This window comes from Stenella coeruleoalba (assembly GCF_951394435.1).
Source record: "Stenella coeruleoalba genome assembly, chromosome: 5".
In the NCBI taxonomy this organism is placed as follows: domain Eukaryota; kingdom Metazoa; phylum Chordata; class Mammalia; order Artiodactyla; family Delphinidae; genus Stenella; species Stenella coeruleoalba.
The window spans coordinates 138,417,863-138,442,109 of NC_137150.1; the positions used below are offsets into that span (position 1 = coordinate 138,417,863).

General features: G+C 35.4%; 1 protein-coding gene across 2 annotated transcripts in view; it reads right to left on the reverse strand.

Moving 5' to 3' along the window:
* BRWD1 (bromodomain and WD repeat domain containing 1) overlaps positions 1–24,247 on the reverse strand; it is a 120,456-nt gene that overhangs the window by 26,945 nt on the left and 69,264 nt on the right. For both annotated transcript variants that reach the window (XM_079923445.1, XM_079923446.1), the window contains 12 exons: positions 23,919–24,050; positions 17,281–17,375; positions 14,889–15,078; positions 13,119–13,244; positions 12,917–13,024; positions 10,160–10,284; positions 9,412–9,494; positions 6,111–6,222; positions 5,013–5,074; positions 2,224–2,379; positions 1,877–1,997; positions 836–961 (listed from right to left, as the gene is read on the reverse strand). In XM_079923445.1, coding sequence (XP_079779571.1) covers positions 836–961; positions 1,877–1,997; positions 2,224–2,379; positions 5,013–5,074; positions 6,111–6,222; positions 9,412–9,494; positions 10,160–10,284; positions 12,917–13,024; positions 13,119–13,244; positions 14,889–15,078; positions 17,281–17,375; positions 23,919–24,050 — 1,436 coding nt within the window. The remainder of the gene's footprint in view (positions 1–835; positions 962–1,876; positions 1,998–2,223; positions 2,380–5,012; positions 5,075–6,110; positions 6,223–9,411; positions 9,495–10,159; positions 10,285–12,916; positions 13,025–13,118; positions 13,245–14,888; positions 15,079–17,280; positions 17,376–23,918; positions 24,051–24,247) is intronic.

The window sequence follows — 24,247 nt, forward strand, 5'->3', positions numbered from 1 at the left end:
ATAATTCTTTCAAAGAATTTTTATAACTGGGGGAAAGGCATACAAGGTCATATAGCAAAATCATTCATTTTAAAGGAAAGAGGCTGAGTAATGTGTGCAAAGTCACCCAGAAAATTTCACCAGAACAGATTAGGTTAGAACCTGGATCTCAACCTGCAGGTCAGTTTTCATCCTACTAGTCCAAATCGATTTCCAAATGCAAGAAAAGTGTGGAATATTCACAGGATACAATCCAAAACAGATTAAAACTCAATCTAATCATGAGAAAATATCAGACGAGCCAAATTAATTACACACTACAAAATAAGTGTCCAGCACTCATTAAAAAATGATGAAGTGATAAAAGAAAGGAAAGACTAGAGAACAGATTAAAAGAGACTAAGAAAACAAAACAGTGAATGCAGTGGGAATTCTGGATTGGATCCTGAAACAGAAAAAAACATTGATGTAAAAGCTGATGAAATCCAGATAAATTCTACACTTTAGTCAATAGTACTGTATCAAGGATAATTTCTTAACACTTCATAAGGACACCACAGTTGTGTAAAATGTTAACCTAAGGGGAAAACAGGTGAAGGGTATATGTATACATAGGGCAACTCTCTGTAGTATAAAATTATTTCAAAATTTTTAAAAATAGAAAAAATTGGACTATTCAATTTCTCATTCCTTTACCTAAATTACAATCACAAAAGAAGAAATGTAAAGAAATGTCATTTAATGTAACACATTAAAAGGGTATAATTCAGAGAGCACAAATTAAGAACTGGATAGTTTTAAGAGCACAATATGCAAAGGCACTTTTCCACAACATCTATAATATGAGGTCACTTACTTGATAAATTTCAAAAGCTGGTCAGTTATCTTCTTAGCTGATCTTGCAATTACACTCTCAGGTTCATTAAATGTTCTGGCATTATGTTCTATATATCTGACTTCCCAAACTAATGCAGATAGCCTCCTTCAAAGTAAAAAACAGGCAATTTAGGGCTTAAAAAATGAAAAGACAGAAACCAAGTAAAAAAATCCAGCATGTTAAGCCAGCATGATATATTAATTAAACCATAAGTGTAAAGTTATAATGAATAACTTTCTAATACTGTCAACTTGATCACAGTCATAAGCAATTATACTGGAAGCTGAACTGCAGAGAATACATTTAAGCACTGAAAGTCGTAACAGATCACTTAATCACATCCAGAAAACCAAAAGGGCAACCCTCCCTTTTCACACTGCCTATAGGTATATTTGAAGCTACTGAGACTCAATGAAGAAAATGTGTTAAATACCATCAATCCTAAGAAAGTCAATCTGACTATAAACTCACAAACTGGTTTCTGAACGAATGCACTACAGAGGTAAATTAACATCAACAATGTGAACTCAAGAAGTCAGTTTTTTGTAAATATAATTTCTCAAAGCAGCTGAATCATACAGAATACCATCACCTGCTTTAAAAAAAAAAAAAATCACTGAGAATGGGAAATTTTATAGTTTTCAAAGCTCTAGAAGCCAGAGATAAAAAGTTGATGACTCTGGGGATTTAATCTTTCAAAGGCCAAAGTCATTACTAACTAAATTTTATATTTAAATGGAGCAGCTTTTGCAAGAAAACAGACTACTAAAGACTGAGGAATGAAACGTGGTACTTCTCCTTATCCAGGTTCTATCCATACCTACCCACAGGCATCTAACACACTGTCTTACACAGGACCAAGAAATGACTATAACAAAAGAAGAGAATGAAACAGAAAATAATGTCAATCAGCCCCCACTCCACCACTGTCACTATCAGCCACCATTACCTCTGTTAACTCTACCTGGTTAACTGGCCAAATATCTTTTCAAATTTTTTTTAAAGTAGGTTTCTACTGACCTGTAAAATCGATTAACAAGTCTCATTCGAATTGTGTACAGATCAGTTGGATAGGCCACTACAGTACAGTACTTTGGATATGTACACAGATCAACCGGACCTGCAAAAGCTGCTGCTATATCTGTAATGGCAGAAGGAAGAATTTTCATCAAGAAATTCATTACCTCTAAGTGATATTTCTCTACAAATCATTCATAAAACAGAGCTACAATTAGCACTACAGGCTTACCCAAAAAGTAATAAATACAAATTGTAATAAAGAACACAACCACAATTATGCTACTGTTTTAAAATACTTTTGTGGAAAAGAATCTTGAACATAAACTTGTCACCGTAAAAAAACTTACCAAGATTCAAAAGTTGATCTATACCACTAATAATTCGTTCACATTCTTCATCTCTCGATTTCTGACCCCATTCACCATCTTGGGGTTTGTAGAGCAATTTCTCTAGCTCATCTGAAGTGACAGAAATACTGGCTCCTAATTCTTCAGGTGGATCAACTATGAGTCCATCAAAAAAGAAAAAAAAAATCAAACCAAACTAAATATACACTATATTTAAATTCAGTTGTCCAAGTTCACATACAAGATACTAATCAAAGGAAAAAGAAGTTACTTTATAGCAGAAAAACCTGGCAGACACCACCTGAATTAAATGATTAAGGTTAATATTCCCAGTAACAGGACAAACTGCTATCACGTGCCTCCTGATATGATGCACTGAGAAAGACACAACGTCACTTCTCTGACACTCTTGCCAAATATGCAAACTCTGGACTTAATCATGAAATATATCAGACAAACGCAAACTGAGGGAAATTCTGCAAAGTGGCCAGTGCTCTTCAGAAGTGTCATGGTCATGAAAGATAATGGAAAGATTCAGGGATTCCAGACTAAAGGAGACGAAGAAGACATGGCAATGAAATTCAATGTGTGAAAGAACATTAGGACCATGGTCAAAATTTGAAAAAGGTCTATAAGATTAGAATTGTATCAATGGTATTTCCTGATTTTGATAAATGCACTATACTTGTGTTACGATGTTAACATTTGAGAAAATTGGGTGTTCAGAAATGCTTCGTACTCTTTTTGTAATATTCTTAAGTTTGAAATTATTTCAAAATGAAATGTTTAAAAAGTGCAGTAAAAATTGATAATGGAAGAGTATGCACATTTTTAAAAAGAAAAAGAGGCAATGTAAATATTCAGAGAATAGTTTCTTGAAAACTATTTTTTTAAAAAAGAAAAATGTCAACAGAAAGAAGACAAACGTATCAATCTAACAATCTGATAGGTAAAACGATGTTTTAATATTTTAAATTATTTAAAATATTATTATTTTAATATACCTTTCCGAGACTGATAATGCAAATGAGCTTTTCTTCATATGCTTCCAAATTTATTTTTCTGCCTGTTCATGTCTTTTGACAACTCTTCTAAAGACTTATTGGCCTCATTAACATGTAAAATCTCTTTATGCAAGTGCTTTTATTGATTTGGTATCGTTTACAAAGCGGCAGCTATAACTAGCAGTTAAAAGCACTGGTTGGTGCCAGATGGCTTAGGCTAGAATCCAAACTCCTATCCTTTTTAGAGGTGTGTGACTTAGCTAAGTTACTGAAAACGCTCTGAGCCTGAGTTCCTTCATCTGTAAAATTAATAATAGAGCATCACCTCAGAGTAAGATTAAATGAATCGATACATATGAAGTTCTTAGCAGCAGAGTAAGACCTCAAAAAAATGTTGGTTTTCACTTATCTATGTATGTTTTATACAACGCAAAATGTCATTTCATATTGCTAAGTGTAGTTATTTAGAAAACATTTTTTTGAAAAACACTCCTTAGTGGGAAGCAGCCGCATAGCACAGGGAGATCAGCTCAGTGCTTTGTGATCACCTAGAGGGGTGGCAAAGGGAGGGTGGGAGGGAGACGCAAGAGAGAGGAGATATGGGGATATATGTATCTGTATAGCTGATTCACTTTGTTATACAGCAGAAACTAACACACCATTGTAAAGCAATTATACTCCAATAAAGATGTTAAAAAAAAACAAAAAGAGGAAAAAAAAGGAAAAACTCCTTATTTCCAAAGTAAAGCAAGGCAACAGTTGATGGAGATATGTCAGAGAATAAAACACAAAGGGGGCTTCCCTGGTGGCACAGTGGTTGAGAGTCCGCCTGCCGATGCAGGGGACACGGGTTCGTGCCCCGGTCCGGGAGGATCCCACGTGCCGCGGAGCGGCTGGGCCTGTGAGCCATGGCCGCTGAGCCTGCGCGTCCGGAGACTGTGCTCCGCAATGGGAGAGGCCACAACAGTGAGAGGCCTGCGTACCAAAAAAAAAAAAAAAACACAAAGGAAAAAGGGCTTGACCCTTAAGGCAGACACAAGCAAAAAACACAGGGCAAAGATTTCATGTGTCAAAAATGGTGGATGTGGAAGGACACAAGTTCTTGCATGTTTTTATGCTGAATCAACACTAATATAAAAGAAAGCTTGATGGTGGAAAGATGGGAGCCAACAGATATACAGGGTACCCCTTCAAAAAGTTCAACAAGAGTGAAGTAATTCAGTAGCAAAATGTTCAAGAAAATGAAATGAAAGCTGTTTTAAGGTATAAGACACAAATCCAAACTTGAATGGAGATAGGAAGGAGGAAACTAAAATTGTTGGAGGGAATGAACTAAGTGTAAATACCAGGTCCAAGAGAAGTTCAAAGGAGTGGGACAGCAAGCACTGGAGACGATACGGCCTTTGGAACAAAGAACTCTACTTCTCAGACAAGTTGAGGTAATGCAAAAGACAGAAGTCAGGTTAGAGCTCTTCTCTGAAGAAAGAACAAGGGTAAAAGAATAAGGATGAGGAAAGAGAAATGGAGGCTAAGTGAAGGAGATCAAGAAGAGACTAAAGCACAATTACATGAGAAATGACAGTTGGTGACTAAGATACAGCGAGCAACAAGCTGGAAACAGGATAAGAATTAAGGAGCCAGATACACATAATTCTGTTCACTTGTTTTAGTAAAGCTCAGTTACCATAAATTTAAAAATGTTTCTCAAAGACCACAAATGTGCTCTATGTGCATTAGTAGCATAAAAACTTGAAAATGTATTTTCATTGTTTAAAAATTACATACCATTATCAGGTATTGGTTCCATGTCCCATGGGCTAAGTTTTTCAATTTCAGTATTGTCCCACCTGTTAAAACCAAAAAAAAGTCTGGTTAGCCCTTCATAAAGACAATTGATAGCACGTATAAAATAGATAACTAATGAGAACACTGTGTACAGCACAAGGAGCTCTACTCAATGCTCTGTGGTGACCTACATGGGGAGGAAATCCAAAAAAGAGGAGATATATGTATAGTTGATTCACTTTGCTGTACAGCAGAAACTAACACAACATTGTAAAGCAACTATACTCCAATAAAAAATAAAAAATAGGGGCTTCCCTGGTGGCGCAGTGGTTGAGAGACCGCCTGCCGATGCAGGGGACGCGGGTTCGTGCCCCGGTCTGGGAGGATCCCACGTGCCGCGGAGTGGCTGGGCCTGTGAGCCATGGCCGCTGGGCCTGTGCGTCCGGAGCCTGTGCTCCGCAACAGGACAGGCCACAGCAGTGAGAGGCCCGCGTATCACAAAAAAAAATAAATAAATAAAAAATAAACCTGTGGCTAATAACTAGGTACCCACTACAAGAGTAAACAAAAAGATAGAAAATGCAAAAATTAACCTCACTGTAGCAGTAAGTTTAAATAGTATGGTTTTTTTCGAATAGATTATAACAAACAAGTATAAAAATGTATGGTGGATTCAAGGACAAAACCAGAAATGCTGTGTGGCCTGTACCCAGGGTAAGTGAAGAAAGATAGTGTGAAGGCCTTGAATGCCACACTTCAGAATGTGGACTTTGTTTCCACAGCCAATGGAAAGGCAGCAAAGACTTTTTTTGAACAAGGGAAATGAAGTAACATGTGCTCCTGAACAATGATCCTGCAATATTGGGTTGAGGAAATATTAGGAGGCTACAAAAAAGGTCCCAGGGAAGCAAGCAGAACCTGTACCAAGGCGGGTACTAGTAACAGAGGCATTCTAGAGAGATGCTGCAAAGGTGAGACTGACGTGACTTAACAACGAACTCAATGGTGTTTTTTTTAACCTGAAACACGTCATTCATACCACAACCTGCCGCAGCGAACAAATGTTTGCAGATGACTGGTTTTCATCTGCATACATACCTAACAATGTAACACTGGAAATGACTATCAGGGTACTGTGGCTGATACGGCTCTTGACTCAGCACCGTTCCAAACCACCAAGCATCGTCAATGATAGAACGAAACCTGTCACCTGTAAGAGAGACGACCAAGTCTGAGACATCAATTTGCTAACATTAACATTTTTAACTTACAAAATACCTATGACAGATAAAACAAATCAAATAATATTTTTATCTTAAACTTAGCCATTCTTCACCACTTACCTGCAATCTTTAGTGATAAAACATACGTGAAAAAGACATAGTACTACACTCGGCAATTTACCAAAGGTATAAAACCATATAATATAATTGATGAAAACGGTTTATGACTAGGTTCCATTATTTAATGGATCCAAATGCCCACTCCAAAATAAGTTCTATTACAAAGAACAAAATTTAACAAAACTCAAAAATCTTTTACAACGATGTATACAAATCAATAAATATTTAATAAGCATATTAAATGTACTTATGAAATATGTAACTTTTCCTGAATAAAACAAGTTATAAACGTATGATCAGAAGTTAATCCATGATTCTTCTAAAGTTGCTGCTATATAAATATCTCCACATAAAACGGTGTTCTAATTCTTAAGATCTCATAATAAAAATCAGGTCTAAATGTACCCTTAAAAATACGTATTTATTATTTAAAAGATTTAAACATCCACATACCCCATTATCTCAGCATAATATAAAAGCAGACAAGCAGAGCTTAGGAGAGCTCCCTATACAAACCAAAGTAACTGGAAAGAATACTTCAACTGACTTCAGTGATTTTAGATTATACATATACATTTCTAAATATATTCTATAACTGTTAACAACTTCTAGAGAAAGAAACTGTATTCGATCTTTGTTTTACATATATTACAAAAGAAACACAGACTGCTGTAATAACCCTATCTCCTCCTTCCCATCCATCCCATCATTTTCAAAACAAAATCAATATGAAAAAAAGTTACTTATCCTTCATTAATAATTCTTTGGTAGATTAACAATTCCTTCTTTAAGAAAAGTTTTACAGAAATAGTATCAATCAAAATTAAAGCTACATATCACTCCCAAGAAAGAGAATATTCCCCACAAATGGTCTTGACTAAAGAAAGTATGCTTTCAATAAATTCTGTAAAACTGAAAAAAATAGCAATATCACAACTATTGGAGCTACATGTTTTGAGGTTAATGTATTTTCAAATTTATATAAACATGATCTTTAAGTATATTTTACTTCAAAATCATTAGAAACCCATAAGCCCCTCATCCCACCACCCTTCTACCATTAATAAAATTCAACTTTTGACAGTATTTCATTAATACAGATATTCCAAAACACTTTAACTTTAAAAAGAAGTCTTAATAAATTTTAACAACAAACCTTTTTAATAGAAGGAATATACCAAAATTTTGATGTAACACCAGGATTGCTGTCCAATTCTATAATGTAAATAACCTAATTTAACAAATATCAATTATAATATTTGTTACAATAAGTATTACTGTAATAATAACAAATCCAGGGGCTTCATTTTGAGAAACCTAATACAAAAATATATGGTTACTAAGTGAGCCAGTCTTTGACACCAAGAATTAGTTAGGTAATATTTTTCTTCCCTATTTATCTATCATTAGAATACTTTCAGTTGAGATAAAAATAGTTCTTTGGTAAAGACTAAAAACTTTAACTTAAAAGGAGGCTTAAAAAATTCATTTTCTCATGGTAAAAATGGGCATTTCTATTCCATTAAGATTTTTCAAATAAACCTATTTTGGCTAGTCAAAAGCAGGATAAACATCTGCTCAGTAAAAAGTTCTCACAAGCAACTTCCTATAATAACTGCTCAAACTTCAGCAGAAGAGGTAAGATTTTTATGGGGGAGCAAAAACAAATTAATTAGCATAGAAGATATGATACAATAATTTCACAACCTCAAAAATAAAACAAAACCCACCAAATTACAAGGGGTAGTCAGGAATCAATCTCTAGCATTTACTTGTAGAGAATCGAGGTTAAGAAATCTTTTTGAATGGGTATGTTGGTAGAACAAAATGAGAGCTTCTAATTTACACATCATGGGGGTTGAAAACCAGACTGGCTAGGAAACTATAAAGTTCTTTGGAACTTGGCTGTACAACATTAACTTCTACATACTCCAGCTGTTTGGTTTGTTTTTTATTTTGTTCTGTTTTGTCTTTGGTGGCTAAATGCTTCTCTTCAAGAAAACTTTCCTTTACACCTCCAGTCCCCAAAATAACCCTGATTACTTGTGTGGACATTACCATTAAAAATAGTGTACTAAAAAAAAAAGTCTACTAAGAGCAGCCACACTCTCCGATAAGATTTCGTTTCAAATAGGGACAACTCAGGGAATTTATTTACCTGTTTCTACTGCCTGCAGAAAAAGGCTGCAGGAATTACGAAAATTAATGAGGTCTGAACATCATTTATGAATGTGTATACCAGCTGACACAGCCTAGGTAGAACTCAGTATTTCACTAAAATTGATAAAAGGAGAATGACTTTTCATTCTCCTAGGTGACTAAAGTCAAACTCAATACATGAGCTCCCCGGACAGCATTACATACTGGAAAGTAATACATATACACCTGTGAAATAACTATTACAGTTGCTGGCCTAATTACAGTCATCAATTATATCCTGAGGAGATTAATAACCTACACAAGTCTAAGCAAGTGAGCCTATCAGCCTGCCTTAAATAGTCACCATGAAAACCACACTGAAACCACATTCAAAAAGCCACATTCAAAAGTTAGTGCCCACCTTTAGGTGATTTTATTTTTTCTGTCGACCCATACAATGCATGGATATAAAGCGTTAAGTTTTACACAAATTTTTTGTTTTAAAGGAATGGTTACCTCAAGTCAACCTATTTAAGTCTGGGTTGATATGATTATCAAAGGTAAGATATTCTGGCATACCAGAACATTATTGTGTTATTTTTCAAATTTCTTATTGTTTTACATTACAGGTAATTTTGTTAATTATACCAGTGTCACATTAAAGATGGAAGTAATGCAGTGTGGACAAGTCTGAAAGGAAATAGAAGGTCTATTCCAGGAGTAAGAAATCATGCTTCCAAAATGTCACATACCATACCAAGCCCTAAGCAAAATATACTTAGCAGTCTTATATTTCTTTCCAGAATTTACATGTTTGCATCCACCATAATAAGCAGCACCACAATCAAAATATTTAGAGCAATAAAATGAGAGATTCATTTCTCAGGGTATATAAAATTCAGTAAGGACAGACTTACAAGACTGCCAGTTCCTCTGTCTTGCTTCATCGTAAAATTGACGCAATACAAGAAAGTCAATAACATCTGGCATATCATGATATCTAAACAAAAATAAAAGACTGTTAAATTTCCTGCACAACAGGTTATAGTCTAGAGCAGCAATGTCCAAAAGAAATACAATGGGAGCCACATATGTAATATTTAATTTTTGACTAGCCTTATTAAAGTAAAAAGAAACCAGTGAAATTAATCTTAATAGTGTATTTTATTTAACCCAATATATCCTAAATATTGTTTCACCACATAATCAATACAAAACAATGAGATATTTTACATTCTTTGCCTTCATACCAAGCCTTCAAAATCCAATGTGTACACTTACATCACACTCAATTCAAATTAGCGACAGTTCAAGTACTTGGCAGCCACACGTGGCTAACGGCTACCATATTGGACAGCACAGGTTTAGCAAATTATTCTAACATTTTCTCAAAAACAAATGCGGAAGCAATTTCCACTACAGGCCAGAATTCTCTACACATTTAAGTGGCATGAAAAATGTATAAAACACGCTCCCGCCTAATTGCTGCTGCAGTACCAGTATTTTTACTTCCAGTGGGTCCCATCTATCAGAACTTCAACTTACATCTTGGGCTGTCCACAGTGCTCTACTATTTACCCTGCAGCTGAATGCAAAGGACATGCTGATCAGCGAGAGGGAAAATCTAAATTTAAATAATTCCATTTTTTAAAAAGTAACACATACCTAATAGAGAAAGATTTGTCCATAAGTTTTCCAGTCGCAGGATCTATAAATGCTAGTTTGAGGCAACAAAGTGTAGGGGGCCCAACCTCATATCGTATTCCAACTATTTTGACCAACTCTTGATCCTTTAACAGATATTTTTAAAAGAATAAATGGTTAAAATAAAGCAATTCCTCAAGATTATAATTCTCCACATATTGCCAAATTAAGTCAGCTCACAATTTAGGATTCCAAACCAGAAGAGGGGTTTAATTTACCATTAATTACAATTGTTTTTGCTAAATCTTCACATCTTTTTGAAGACCGGTATTTAACACTGTTTCTAACGTAAGGAATATACCAACTTTAGAAAAAAACACAACAAATGTATAAGAAGGAACACACAAATCACCCATCAGCTCAGTATCTAAACATAACCACTGTGCACAATCAGAATTTCCTTCTGGCTTTCTTCTCTTCCTAAAGAAACATTTTCATTTATTTAACTTTGTATTATGCAAATCAAAATATGTAAGCGTTTGGCTTATTATTCTTCAAAAACTTGACAGTAAATTTCTACCTAATACATTTCAATAAATATTTGTTGAAGATCTATGTGCCGTGACCTATTCCAGGCAGTAGGGGTAAGACAGGGAATGGGAGAAACTTCCTACCATGATAGAGCCTCCTACTCATTATACTGTAATTAGCCTTCCCCCAATACTTGTTTCCTTAATACTAAGAATATGAGATGATTCATCCATTTATTCACTGCACAAAATATTATTGTTATAATGTGCCAAAGTGCTAAAAATACAGTTGGTTCTCATTATCTGCAGCATTCTTACTATTCTATAGTGCCACCCAAAATGATGAATTAGTGAGTTCCCAGTGAACACTGAACCACTGCTCCCGGAGGGAATACAAGGCTAGGTGGCTACAGGCCCCCAGTCGTAATATTTCAGTCACCTAATTAAGACAGTATCTTGTGTAATGTGAATTTCTATGTAAAGACACGTCTTTTTTCTTTTTTTGCGGTACGTGGGCCTCTCACTGTTGTGGCCTCTCCCGTTGCGGAGCACAGGCTCCGGACGTGCAGGCTCAGCAGCCATGGCTCACGGGCCCAGCCGCTCCGCGGCATATGGGATCCTCCCGGACTGGGGCACGAACCCGTGTCCCCTGCATCAGCAGGCGGACTCTCAACCACTGCGCCACCAGGGAAGCCCGAGACACGTCATTTAATCTACGTTGTTGAGTCATTAACATTGAACTCACAACCAACAGCACTATGACTCATGCCTAAAAGAAGCTTATCTAACACACAGATTTTCTCCATAAGGTACATCATCACCTTCTTGTACATAGTAACACAAGACAGCACTTTAGCACTATGCTAGGCGGCCATCTTAAACAGCAAGTCACCAACACAAAAATCTGGAAAAAAAAAGCACAAAAATCCGAAAAATGTTTAATGTGGCACTGAATAGACTGCAAAAAGAACATTTATGTACAATATGAGAGCTCAAAAGAAGGAAGTATCACCTTGTTCAACCTCAGCTGAGAACATGCTGGGCAGACAACTTAAATCTTTTGCCACACTGCATGTCTGCAAATGACTAGAAAGCACCTTGAGTAGTGATTTTGGTGTTACAAATAGCAAACAGTGAGAAAGGCAAATTCGTAAATACAGAAAACAAGAAATATGAGGATCAGCTGTCCTCAGGTACACAGTAATAAGTGAAAGAGACACAAATTTGAATGTATCTAAAGCCAAATTCAAAGAAGTAGAGCCATTGAGTTTTTTCATCTTCTAACAGTTAATGAAAGTATCAAAAATATGAAGTATAAAGATTAAAAATCACCTGTAATACTACTCTACATGTAATCACCACTAACATTTTAATGTATTTATTTTGGTTGACCATATATGTCTTTAAATTTTTATCATAACCAAAACCAGAATTTCACATTCCGTTTTTCCTCTTAGTAACACACTGTGAATACGTAACATTCATTCTACAAACATTTTAAAAGCCTCGGTTACGTGGTGGGCTCTACATAGGAGCCAAATGTGTGAATATATCATGGTTTGGTTCGTTCAGTACTGTGGGATATTTGGATTTTTTCCTAATTTTTTGTTTTTATAAACAGTGATATAGAATTTAAATTTGTATGCACTTCTGGTTGTTTCCTAAATTACCAAAAGTAGAACTGCTGATTTAAAAGGTCTAAATATTTTTAGTTTCAATTCCAACTGCCAAGATACCCTGTAGGGAGCCTGCACCTGTTTCATGCACCCTTATCACCAAGTTGAACAACTATTAACAAACCTAAACCTTTGCTACTTGTTAAAACATGGTATTTTCTTTAAGTGTTAAAAATACGTACATACATAAAATTGGTTAAGTACAGAGAAGCTAAAGTTTTTTCTGTATTTTATTACATGTGAGGTTGAACCTTTTTCTCCAATTTGTGTTGGTTTCTTTGAAAACTTGCACTTCTTTTGAAAATCTGTCCTGGGTACAATCATTTTAAGATTAATGATATATACAGCCAAGCTGCCTTCCAATAATGTACAGAGTGCCCAGTGACAAGCATGTCTTCTGACTAGACCTTAATGCTTAGCAGGTAACAGCAGAAATGTTTTTAAGTTGGAAATTAACAGAAAGGTAGTAATGAAGTATGCCTCCAGTAGGTTATTTTTAATGGATTTATAAATAATTTAACTATACATGTATGTGCTAAATGTTTAATGATTTAATAATACCATCATCTTACCCTAAGATCCATTTTCCTCCATGGCTCCTTGTTAGGGTTCAGTTCATAAATGTTATTTCTTCTGACAGCCTCAATATAAGCTTCATGACCCTGTCGAAAATATATTACCTACAAAAGGGAAGTATACGTTTAAAAATAAAAACCTAAGAGTAATATTAATTTTACGTTCCATATTCACATTTTTAAACTTTATTACTCTCACCTCATCACCCATTTGAGGAACAAAAGGAGACTTCCGAAGTGTGGTGTCAGTTATCCAAACCGGAGGATGGAATTCATATAAACGTTCCATGTTTGCAAGCTCTGCCTGAGTCATCCTCCGCAGATTCTGCCAAGGGGAAGAAAACAAAGTTTAGTAGAATAGAAAGGGGCAGCATGCACTGTTTCATTGAAAAACAAAAGACTTCACCATTCAGAATGGCTGTTTTATTAGCATGTCACCTAATGATTAATTTTTAAACAGCATACATAGGAACATTATCAGCTGTGCAAGCATTGTATATCTACCTAGCACTTTCCTAGCATCTCCTGAATTTCTAACAGATTCTGCATAGCACTTTACATCCTATGAAGTGGGTCTAATTTCCAGCTGGATCGTCTTCACACTAAGGCTGCTTTGCCAAGACTCCACAGTGAATTTCACCACAGACTAATCATCTCAGGGAGTCTCCTCTTGATTTGAGGTTTTAAGACTGGTAATCTTACATATGATATCACATGTGGAATCTAAAATATGATACAAATGAACTTTTATGAAATAGAAACAGACTCATGGACATCGAGAACAACTAGTGGTTGCCAAGGGGGAGGGGGGTGGTACAGGGATGGAATGGGAGTTTGGGGTTAGCAAATGCAAACTATTATATTTAGGATGGATAAACAACAAGGTCCTACTGTATAGCACAGGGAACTATATTTAATATTCTGTGATAAACCATAATGGAAAAACATTAAAAAGAAAAGACTGGTAATTTTAAAATACAACCACAAATTATTTGTACTCCTCCTTTCCTCTCTAAGAGGTGGAGCCTAAGTACCCTCCACTCAATGTGGGCTCCAACTACTTCTAACAAATAGAAAAAAGCAGAAGTAACGATGTGCGACTCCTAAGACTAGGTCATAAAAGGCTTAGCCCCTGCTTAATTTTTGGATCACTTGCGCTGGGGACAATCAGCTACCATGTCAAGAAGACACTCAAGCAGCCCTATGGAGAGGCCCATATGGTGAGGAACTGAGGCCAGCAGCCAACTGTCCCATTAACAAACTTCAAAGATCGACCCCCAGTCAAGCCTTTAGACAACTGTGACCCAAGCTAACATGATGACTGCAACCTCATGAGCCAAAAATCAGCTGATCAGTTCCCGAATTCCTGATTCATCAAAACATGAAATAATACATGTTTCTTGTTTTTAAGCTAAGTTCCAAGATGATCTGTTACACAGCAATAGATACCTAATACAAAGACATAGCATCTTTAAATAACAACAGCTACCTATATGACAGGAGCACATGTAGCACTGTACATGGAACAAGGTATAGCAATATTACAATTAGGAGAAAAGTATGAAGACAAAACATGTCAAATGAAAATGGGAAACAGGACAACAGCAGACAAAACAAGAAGAAAGGATCTTAAAATGCCTTGAAGTATATTTTTGGTGTTGGAACTGGAGGACAAAATAAGAGTTATGGTGGGGATCTGAGCAAAATAGAGCTTTCCCTCTAAGTTACAGATTCAGAAAGGTATAAGTGCCAAGTCCAACTCAGAGCAGATTAGAGAAGTTTTAATAACAAAGGAAATTTTCCAAAAATAAGTTTGTTTGCATTGTACATTTGACTCCTGATGATGTATATCGATCAAAAAAATAATAATAATAAAGCCTCCAAATTCCCAAAGATTTCTATTTCTAAATATGGACAGAAACTATAAAAGTGTAGATAGATGGTATTTTTAAAGATATACTTTTCTTACCTCTTTTTTAGGCTTATTTTCTTTCTTTCTCTTTCGTCTCCTTTTTGGAGGAGATAAATTCTCAGTAGACATTTCGTCCTCTGAACTACTACGAAACCGAGTAATTCGTCGACGGGATGACGTTCGTAAAGGAGGCTGCAGATTGATGCCTGCGTCAGCTGTCCAATCAGAATATCTAGATGAAGAGCCACTAGGGAGGAAAACAGTTTCAGTCATACAGAACCAGAATCTAAGCCCTAAGAGTAAATTCATCCTACAACCTTAAGAGAGGAGAGATAACAAGGAGGAAAGAAAAGATCCTGGGAAGATTGGACTGCCCTCCCTATCAGTGCATACTGAAATGACCAAAGACCATGAGAAGGAGAAAAATCTTCACTGACACTGGAAATTAAGGATATAAGCCTGAGAAATTTTTTGAAGTATAATTTGGATGAGACCTCATAGAAGACAACATCTAGCGCCAACTAATAATACCCTTTCCAAAAGTGAAGTGTAGCTACGAAAGCAGGAGAGACTGTGCAGAAAGGCAGCACACCCCCTAAACCGCAGGAGGCTCCAAAATGGGACTAGAATTTGTAAGTAGAATGACAAACTGTCAGTGACTACACTGAGAGCCACAAGGAAAGCACAGAACAGAAAGCTCTAAGTGGACAAAGCTTCTTGCCAACAGGGGGACTCTCCCTGATATGAGAAAAGATCCCAGAGAGGGCCTAGTCCTAACCTACCCTGGAGCAAAAGCAGAGTCAAACAGGAAACTAGGAAACTAGCCCCTGGCCCACTCCCAGCTTTAGCAAACACAGAAAAGGATAAAAATCCTCTACTGGGGCCATCATTGTCCAACCACATACCTCTCAGGCTTGATAACACACAGTTCCAAAAGCTATTTATTACAAATATTATTTTTGTATTATATTTTATGTTATAAAAAGAGCTGTTTTAAAAATCTTAAGAGCATCTGCTTTGTACAATAAAATTCAAGAAAAATTGAATTAAAAGATAGTGAATATAGAGACAGGAAGGACAGTGGTGGTTGCCAGGGGTGGGTGGGGTGGAGTGGCGAACTGCTGTTTAGTAGGTACACAGTCTCGGTTTTGCAAGACGAAGTAAGTTCTGGAGATTGGGTGCACAACACTGTGAATGTACTTAACACTATTGAACTGTACAATTAAAAACAATTAAGATGGTGAATTTTATGTTCTGTATATTTCACCACAATTAAAATTAAGTTAACAAACAAAAATAAGGGTAGACAAGTGCTCTAGAAATCACTCCAGCTCCTAAGCATAATGGAATAAAAGAAGACAAGAAAGGAAGCCAGGAGTATGGGATGGTGTTCTGTAAAGCACAGTATCAATGGAAATTAAAATAATCTGAGTCATATTTAGAAGGGAGAATTTTCTAGACTTGGTGATGGAAATGTTATGAAAAGAGAATGATATCCAGGTTTCTGGCTGAAGCATCTGCCAGGACAAAGTTGACATTTACCAAGACAAGGAACAGATGTTAACATCTTAGTCCCATGAAATTTGGATACCAAAACTAAACAAAAGGTAATACGTATGATAAAATAAAATTTATATTTTAAGGCAGGACAAGAAAAATGAAACATAAAATTCTCTCTCTGTGTCCATTTGGGCCTCCACCCTCCCTAATGTGCAGCGGGCATCGGCATTACACATTAACCAGAGCTGCTCAAAGATGGGAGTGCCTGCTCGACAGCAAAGATCAAATTTTTTCTTTCTTCTGATGTTAGCAATTTAACTTCTTAAAAGAATAACATTCTTTCCCAGCTCTGTAGGGGGTCATAGTGCTTGGTGCTCACTTTGCAAAAGTTTATCTGGACTATGTATCCTTCGTGAACTTTATATAAAATAGCAGTATGTCATCCTGATGTACCATCATTGAAAATGTATATGACTGTGCCTTCAGCTTCTAACAGGTGGAACAGTTCTCAGAGCTTCCTGAGAATCTGCTTCCCGGTTATAATCCTCAGTTTGGCTTGAATAAAAGTCCCTTTTTTTTTTTTCTTCTTGATAGTTAATTGAACTTACATCAAGGTATGCAGTAACTAGTAATAAATTTAACTGTGATTTTACCAAACAGACGTTGTATACTCCTCTTTATAAATGTAGCCCAAGACTAAATTGATGTTTTGAGTACACATACTTACACTGTTGGCTCAAATGTTTTATAGTCCAAAAAAAAATACCCAAAATATTTTCTATAGAAATAGCAGTTAATCCAGCTTTCTTCTCCTTTTAAATGTATTAAAAACTCAATGTTAGTTGTTCCACAGTTGGAAGCTCTTACACCTTGAATGCCATTCAAGTATGATTCCATTCAACGTCATGACTAAAATGCTTAGAAGATTAAAACGAGTAAAAACAGGTACCTTGAACTTTCACTGTCACTTTCACTTCTTCTATCACTTTTCCATTCTTCTTCTTCAGAAGAACAAGAACCTTCACTTTGATCACAGGAAGTCTCCTAATTTTGTGAGGGGGAGAAAAATAAAATAAAAATCTTGATCTCTGAGATTAAATAACACAAGGCAAGAGAAACCACACAGTCATTCTAATCATCTCAGGAGTAAGTATGGTAACCGGGTAATAAAATAGGTAAACTTAAAACAAAAAGCAAGTGTCTTTACTACATCCTTTTTCTTATCAAAAAATTAGACAATAGAAAATATTTGTGAGACTTAACACTACTACTATTAACAAAAGAAACTGATACAAGAGGCCATTCTCTGAGCAAAGTTAATAAGTCAATGTAAATGTTCTCAGTGTTTTGGACTCAAGCCACTGTAATAGGTGGGCAGTGGTATCTCATTTTACTTTCAATTCTCTAATTACATATGATGTTGAGCACCTTTTCATGTGCTTATCTGCCATCTGTATATCTTCTTTAACGAAGTCCCCGTTAGATCTTTTGTCGATTTTTAAATTGGGTTGTGTTCTTATTGAGTTTTAAGAATACAAGTCCTGGGCTTCCCTGGTGGCGCAGTGGTTAAGAATCTGCCTGCCAATGCAAGGGACACAGGTTCGAGCCCTGGCCCGGGAAGATCCCACATGCCGCAGAGCAACTAAGCCCATGCGCCACAACTACTGAGCCTGAGCTCTAGAGACCGCAAGCCACAACTACTGAGCCCATGTGCCACAACTACTGAAGCCTGCACGCCTAGACCCCATGCTCCACAATAAGAGAAGCCACGACAATGAGAAGCCCGCGCACCGCAACGAAGAGCAGCCCCTGCTCACCGCAACTAGAGAAAGCCCGCACACAGCAACAAAGAACCAACACAGCCAAAAATAAGTAAATAAATAAATTTATTTTTTTTTAAAGAAGACCTTCCCAGTCCTTTTCTCAAAAAAATTAAAAAAAAGAAAGAATACAAGTCCTACCACCTAGAGAGGTGGGATAGGGAGGGTGTGGGGAAGACGCAAGAGAGAGGAGATATGGGAATATATGTGTATGTATAACTGATTCACTTTGTTGTAAAGCAGAAACTAACACACCATTGTAAAGCAATTATACTCCAATAAAGATGTTAAAAAAATTTTTTTAATAAAGAAAAAAGAATACAAGTCCTTTATCAGACATGAGTTTTACATGTATTTTCTCCCAGTCCATGGCTTGTCTTTTCATTCTCTTAACAGTATCTTTCAGGCTTTTCTATTTGTCAAGTTTTTCTTTCATGGATCATGCTATTGGAGTTGTATCTAAAAAGTGATCATCACACCCAAGGTCACCTAGATTTTTATTATATGTTATCTTTTAGAAATTTTATAATTTTGTGTTTTACATTTACATTAAGTTTATGAGATATTTTGAGTTAATTTTTGTGAAAAGACTGTGTCTAGATTTTTTTTTTTGCATGTGGATGTCCAGTTGTTCCACACCACTTGTTGAAAAGACAACGCTTTGTCCATTGAGTTGTCTTTGTTCCTCCATCAAACACTAGTTGAGTATATTTGTATTGGTCTACTTCTGGGTTCCTATTCTATTCCATTGATCTATTTGTCTATTTTTTCACCAGTACGACACTGTCTTGAAAACTGGAGATTTATACTAAGTCTTAATGTATCTATCAGTCCTGCACCTTTGTTGTTCTTCAGTATCGTTAGCTATTCTGGGTCATTTTTTTCTCCAAACAAACTTCAGAATCTCTTTGCCAATATCCACAAAATAAACTTGCTGGGATTTTGACTGGAACTGTGTTGAATCTATAGATGAAGTTGGGAAGAAATATCATCTTAAAAAGATGTGAAGCACAGGAACTCTCATTCACTTTTCATCAGAATACAAAATGTAACACAACCACTATGGATAATAGTTGGGCAGTTTCTTACAGAGCTAAATATAGACTTATCATAAAGGAAAATTAAACTCATATTACTAGAAAGTAGTCAATGTGAAATGGCCACCTACTGTTTGATCCAACTATATGACATTCTAGAGAAGTCAAAACTATGGAAACAGTAAAAAGATCAGTGGTTGCCCGTAGCTCAGGAAGAGGGAGAGAGTGATGATTAAGTACAGCAGAGGGGGCGTTTAGGACAGTGGAACTATTCTGTATGATACTATTATGGTAGATACATAACATTATGCATTTGTCTAAACCCATACAACACAGAGTGATCCCTAATGTAAACTACAGAATTTAGTTAATGATAATGTATAAAATTGGTTCATCAGTTGTAGCAAATGTACCACACTAAATCAAGATGTTATTAATAGGAAACACTTAGGGAAACAGTATATGGGAACTCGCTGTACTTACTGTGTAATTTTTTTTAAACCTGAAACACGGAAGTCTTTAAAGGAAGAGAGGGGAACAAGCAGCTAATTCCCACAACCCTAATAGCTGCCATCTACTTTAAATTCTGGTCTTGGATACTAAGCAGGTACTTTTAAATTGAGATACAACCTTTTCCTGTAACAGCTACTTACATTAAGTGAATCATAAACGGATGATGAAAATGCCATGGAGAAACAAAACTAAAAAGATGGAACTGCAAGGAAATAGCTATTTTGTTTACTTCATTTGAGTAGGCAAAATGCAAAGTAAACATATTCTTAAAAAATGTTCCTCAAAATGTGAGCCCAATGCTATTCAAGGAGTACAGATTCCTAGGCCAACCACACTAGATCTACTCAACACGAGTCTGCTTTTTATGCTCAAAATAGACTTCTAAAAAATCACAGTAATAAAATAAACTCTTAAAATCTACTACCTGGAAACCATGCATTCTGGGAAAAAGTTTTAAATGTTTTATCTGCATTAACTCTCAAAATACTTCTGTAAACAGAGGCAGGGTTAAGAAAAAGCTAATGAAACTTAAGTTTCAGAGGTTTTCAATTTAACTTGCCTACCAAGGCCCTGTGTCTATCTGTAACTTTGAATTCTTTTTCTAAAGAACGTCCCTAAAATTATACAAGATTCAAACCCCACAAATCTTGGATCCGTCTTGCCAATTTGTTTTGTATTATCTCAAGTCACTACCTGCCCACTACTACCTTTTCATATATAGAGAAACCCAAGGCTAAGAAATGTAAAGAAATACGCCTGGGGTCACAGAAGAGTAAGTATAAGAAATGGAATCAGAAACCAGGCCAACTCTAAAACCCATACTTTTTCTACTATCAGTGCTTTCCAAACTAAAGCGTAATGGAACCAACATACACATATACACAACCGTCTCCACCCATCTGCAACACTCAGGAGAATGAATTCATACCACTGTAGGAGGTAAACTACCATAACACAAAATTATGACTTATCTTAAAAGATCAAGTAGATTTAACATTCTACATTATACTTGTGTTAATTTAAAAGTACCCCATTAATTGCAAATAAACCAAATTAAGACATAAAATCGTAAGATTAATACTACTGATCTAAAAATTAAAACTCAATCTATAATCATTCCTGATTTTTCAGAAACACTTAAGAAAATAAGAATTAGTTGCTATTTCCCTAGCATAATATATATGTATACTGTAGAAACCTAAAACAAAGCATCTTACTTATTGTGAAAATAGCAGACACATTTCCACTGACAACAGGAATATGGTCCACTATCTCACTAGTATTCAACAATGTACTGGAAGTATTAAACACTGCAATTAGACAAGAAAAATCAATTAAAAGTATAAAAATTAGAAGAGAAGTAGTAAAACTGAATACTGTATAAATGAGAGTGTACCTGGAAAACTTCACAGAATCCAATGATAAAATTAACTCAAAAATACAGTAATGTAGCAGGGTGGAAAAAATTAAAACTTGAAGGGGGAAAAAGGCCAAAAACACGATAGAAAAATGGCCAAAAGACATGACACACAATGCACAAAGATGAAAAAGACTCTAAATATATAAAAATATGTACAACTTCACACATAAGAGAAATGTAAACTACACTGTAAATAAACCAAAGACAAAAGTACAAATATTGTGATTCCACTTAAATGAGGTACCTAAAACAGGCAAATTCATAGAGACAAAGTATAAGAGAGGTTACCAGGGGCTGGGAAGAGAAGGAAATAGGGCGAGTTCTTGTTTAATGAGTACAGAGCTGCTGTCTGGGATGATGAAAAAGTGCTAGAAATGAAGAGTAGTGATGGTTGCATACATCTGTAAATGCAGTTAATGCCACTGAACTGTATACTTAAAAACAGCTAATTGTAAATTTCATGTTACATATAATATTCTATCACATAAAAGAATAGCCAAAACATATAAAAAATAAAACTAAGATACCATCTCTCGCCAATTAATTGGCAAAAATTAGAAATTGTAACACACTGTTAGTAAACAGTAAGAAAACGGACACTCTCCTACGCCACAGGGAGGAAAGCAAGTTGGAATTCTCCTTTATGAGGAATTTTTATCAGCATCTCATAAGATGCAAACGTGTTTATCTTTGGGCCCAGCAATCCCATTTCAAGGAATGCTCCCCCCCGCAATAACATCTCCATCATTAGACAAATACATACATCTACAAGATTATTCATTGTAGCATTATTTAAAATGAAAACGCTGTAAACATCCTACATGCCCATAACCAGGAGAGTGGTTAAATAAACTGTTACAATCAGATAACTTAAATATGATGCAACTCTTTAAAAATAAATAAATAAATAAGGAAGGCACTTATGAACTGATATGAAGTGATTTTAAGAATATTTTAAGTGAAAAAACCCAAGTGCAAAAGACTATCTGTGGTATGCGACATTTTGTGTACAAAAGGAGAAAAAATATACATGTATCTAATTGAGTATATAGGGGAAAGAAGAAAACACAGGAAAGATATGCCAGAAACTAGTGAGGATGGATGGGAACATTTATCGTAATTATCCTGAATCATTAAAGGTTAAAACATGCTCAATACATATAAAGAAGAAGAAAATAAATAAGAAAGGTGTTAACACAAAATCATTTAAGTGAACGGTTAGCAGCTAACATATTGGATATTAGGCACTGTTTTAAACACTTTACATGGTTAACTAAACGAATTCTCACAACACCTCTGAGGGACATACTATTAATTACTTTTACAGATATAGGCAGAGGCACAAAAGTTTAACCAACTTGTCGAAGTAGAAGAATTTGGATTTAAATTCAAACCCTATGTTTGAATACTACCTTAATGCTTTACAGAGGAATTCAAATTGTTCATCCTTATGTAACATTTCAATCCTCAAAACATTACTGATTAGAGAATACTAACATTCTAATATTAACCTTTAAAAACTCTTTACAGAAATACTGGTTTCCCCCCAAAAAATCAAAAAGAACAGTAACTTACATATGATTACTGTAAGTCAAGAAAAGGGTTAAGACAAAGACTTCTTAGATATGATGGCAAAAGCACAAGCAACTAAGGAAAAAACAAACTAGACTTCATCAAAATGTAAAACTTTTGTGCTTCAGTGGAAACAAGCAAAGAAGTGAAAAGACAATCCAATAAATGGGAGAACATATTTCAAAGTCATACATCTGATATAAAGGATTTGTATCCAGAATGTATAAAGAACCCTTATAGCAATAAAAAAGACAACCAAATTGAAAAATGGGCCAGAGATTTGCATAGATATTTCTCCAAAGACATACAAGTGGAAAACAGCACACGAAAACATGTTCAACATCATTAGTCATTAGGAGAATGTATCAAAACCACAGTGAGATACCATTTCACATCCACCAGGACAACTGAAATCAAAAGGACAGAACATAACAAGTGTGGACAAGGATGTGGAGAAACTGGAAACTTCATACATTACTGACTGGGAACATAAAATAATACAGCCACTTTGGAAAACAGTCTGGCAATTCCTCAAAAGGTTAAAATACAGAGTTACCATATGACCCAGCAAACTGACTCACAGATATAAACCCAAATGAATTGAAAACTTATGGCCAAACAAAACCCTGTACATTAATGATGATAAGGAACAACATCCGTAACAGTCAAAAAGTAGAAATAATACAAATATCCACCAGCTGATGAGTGGGTAAACAAATTGTGGTCTATTCATATAATGGAATATTGGGCAATGAAAAAGAATGAAGTATTCATCCATGCTATACATGGAATCAGCCTTAAACATTACATAGTAAGTGAAAAAAGCCAGTCACAAGATCATACTGTATGCTTCCATTAAATGAAATGTCCAGAATACAAAAATCCATGGGGATAGAAAGATTAGTGGTTGCCAGGGGCTTGGGTGGAGTGGGAATGGGAAGTACTTGCAAATGGGTACAGGGTTTCTTTTTAGGTGATTAAAATATTTTGAAATTAAATAGTGGTGGTGATGGTACAATTTTGTTAATATACTAAAACCACCAGATTGTACACTTACATGGTATAACAAAGCTGTTCAAAACTGTTAGAGAAATTCAAATGTGAAATTTCATCTTAATCTCTAGAGAATACTATACTTCCACAAAATTTCAAGGTAGATTCAAAGTAAAGAGTTAAGACAAATTATTCAAGATTATTTTATATATTTTAAAGTTATGAAACTCACATGTCTTACGGAGCTTGAAGATTCATTTCCAGAAGACAACTCAAACCGTCCAAGATTTCTTCTACCATAATTTGGATATTTACGCCTACATGTCCTCTGCCTAGACTGTGACATCAAAGCCACGGAATCAGACTGAAACACAAACATGCAGGTGAAAATCAACTCTTAAATAAGTACAATCTTCAATAAAGTATTTCGCACTCTATCCAATCCCAAAAGGATTTAAGGCAAAAATAATAATAATAGTTCAAAAAATAAAATATTCTTGAATGGGTATTTTTGCCACATACTGTTAACCAAGATTGGTTTTTGTTACTTTTAAGATATTT